Below are 2,437 nucleotides of genomic sequence, written 5' to 3'. Positions count from 1 at the left end.
TTTTTTGTTTCGGACTTCTTCTTACTTTCCAAATATAGAAATTATGGTCCTCTCCAATCATTAGAATATCACTGGAGGAGTCCAAGCATATCTAGACTGTTCATTGAAAACTGCACGGTTCAGATATAAGATTAATGCCTCAGGGGTATATCGGACATATAGGATGCAGTTAATCTGGACTGTCTATTTGGTATCAACGGTACAGATCTTCTTGGGCTATTCAAGGGAAACCATACAATTATAGAAGACCGACACCAATTTCTATTTCCGTCCCTTCCCTTTCCGCTGCTATATATATCCCGGTTCTTTTCCTCTAATCAAATTCTCCGAACATTTCCAAATTTGGGGAAATTGTCAGGATCGATATTACTATATTAGGAGAACTTTCAAGAACCCAAAGATTCAGTGCCACACTGCTGTTATGGAGCGACAAAGATCAAATGCTTCATCTGATTTGAATGAGGAGAGAGCCAGGAAAAGGATTAGGGTTTATGACAAGGATCGGATTGGGTCAGCGATGGAACGTAAGAAAAAAGATAGAAGGGATGATCCAAGACATGGTCGTGTGGTTGATTTAAACAAGGGAATGAATTTGAGGCATGGAATTTTTGGTGGCCAGCGATACAAGGAAGGAAAAGAGAGGGTCAGCAAAAGGTACAAGGATGAAAGAGGTATGTATTAGCATGGATCAATAATTTTGTCATCAAGATTTTCAATTTCTCTGTCAGTTTCTCAAAAAGATTTTCAATTTAGCCGCTTTAGGGTTTTAATTTCATTTAGTACCATTTTGTCAATCTGGAAAAGGGTTATTACTTGTTAGTATGTAATATTCCTAGTATATCATCAGGCCTCATGGAATATACAAGGTCAGGATTGTCTTGATTTTGAATTTCCTACATAACTTTTACTGTTTATAGGATTTCATCTGAATTCAATGTGGTTAATTAGGCAGTTATAATCTTATAATAGTCTTCTTGTTCTACGTTTCAGACATCAAATTGAAATAGTAAATAAAAGATATTACTTTGTGTTATCTTATCCATGTAAATGTGATTTGCGAAACAAACAACTGAATGAGTTGACATGGACCAAGCAAATTTAAGTTTGGTACAGATTTAAATAGAAGTTGGTTGTTCTACCTACCGATCTTAAAATATAATTACGGAAAATACAACATAACCTATTGTCTATTATCTTATAATCTGCAGTTAGAGAGCCAGTCAATAGAAGCAGAGGACTCTCAATCTGCGGAGGTGAAGATTGTAGAGGAGAAAAAAGGCTGTATGCTGATATTGGGAATTCTGCTGATTTGAAGGGCACTTCAAAAGTGATGCGCAGGGAGTTGGATAAGCATGTGCCAAGACATGGTCATAGAAAAGTCGAGTACCTGTCAAGTGATAACTTCCACAAAAGGGTGTCAAATTCTGAGTCTATATTAGGGCAAATCAGGTATTCAAATTTGATTTTTTTTTTTCTAGCTTAGCAGTAATATTTCTGTGCTCCTTTCAATGAATACTTTTTTTTTTTTTTTTTTTTTTTTTTTGAGAAAAACCAAGGGTCACACACGCCCCTTTCAATGAATACTTGTTAACTGGTATAAGTTACTTTGAACCCGTCGTAAATATCAAATCTCAAATTCCCTGCCTAAAGGTAGCTATATTTTCATAAGGGACCTAATGCCCATGTTTTTAGTATTATATCATGATTCATGACCTATTTTTTCATTAATAATCCGAAAATTCAAAATTCAAATGGTATGTGCGAACCATTGATCATGTCCTATCTTGAGAGTAATGTGAAAACATTTATGAATATATAGAAAATTCACATAACCTATTTAATCATAATAATGAACCCGTTAATTTTACGGCTTCTTGGTCTGGTATAAAACTTGGTCAGTTCTACAATTTTTGACATGAATGCATTATTCTCAAGATAGAACAATGTCAGGGGTTCACATTTTTTATGTTTAGAAGAATTTGGATTTTGAATTATTACTGAAAAATCTCAGTCAAGTCATGATGGAGTACCAAGACCATGGGCACTGTATCCCTCCTCAAATATCACATGTACATCACTTCCCAAGTTTCTTGAGAAAATAACCAAATAATTATTTTGTCGTTTGCATAATGGAGTAATAGTTATGTGCACCTTTCATGCAAAGGGTGAAACATACTGTTGGATTTCTTGGTAAATACACAACAGTTGTTATGTTTTCTTTAAAATATGCAAAACATCTCCAGAGCAACTCTATCAATCCTGTATGAGCAAGCCTTCCTTACCAGCATGGTAGGATTTGTTCTTTACCAGTCTGCAGTCCCTCATACCAGCCGGCGGTCCATACGAGTCAGAAAAGATCAGTACCAGTACCATGGTTCCTACCAGAAGTTTGCATGCCTTTCAAAATGCACATTCTTAGAATGCTTGACATTGTTTG

At 35.5% G+C, this 2,437-nt stretch overlaps 1 protein-coding gene across 1 annotated transcript; it reads left to right on the top strand.

The window, feature by feature from the left end:
• Positions 1–327: 327 nt before the first annotated feature.
• LOC144567955 (uncharacterized) lies at positions 328–1,483 on the top strand. Its single transcript, XM_078318156.1, has 2 exons — positions 328–671; positions 1,209–1,483. Exons 1-2 carry the CDS (start codon positions 422–424, stop codon positions 1,481–1,483), a joined length of 525 nt encoding a protein of 174 aa, XP_078174282.1. The 5' UTR covers positions 328–421.
• The last annotated feature ends 954 nt before the right edge of the window (positions 1,484–2,437 follow it).

This window comes from Carex rostrata, chromosome 17 (assembly GCF_964058835.1).
Source record: "Carex rostrata chromosome 17, lpCarRost1.2, whole genome shotgun sequence".
Lineage (NCBI taxonomy): Eukaryota > Viridiplantae > Streptophyta > Magnoliopsida > Poales > Cyperaceae > Carex > Carex rostrata.
Note: the sequence above shows the minus strand (reverse complement) of the source record. Positions and strands in the feature narration are given on the sequence as shown.

Coding starts and splice junctions, on each gene's coding strand:
- LOC144567955 (XM_078318156.1), top strand. CDS start 422: ATGGAGCGACAAAGATCAAATGCTTCATCTGATTTGAATGAGGAGAGA. Junction 672..1,208: donor AAGGTACAAGGATGAAAGAG/GTATGTATTAGC, acceptor TATAATCTGCAG/TTAGAGAGCCAGTCAATAGA.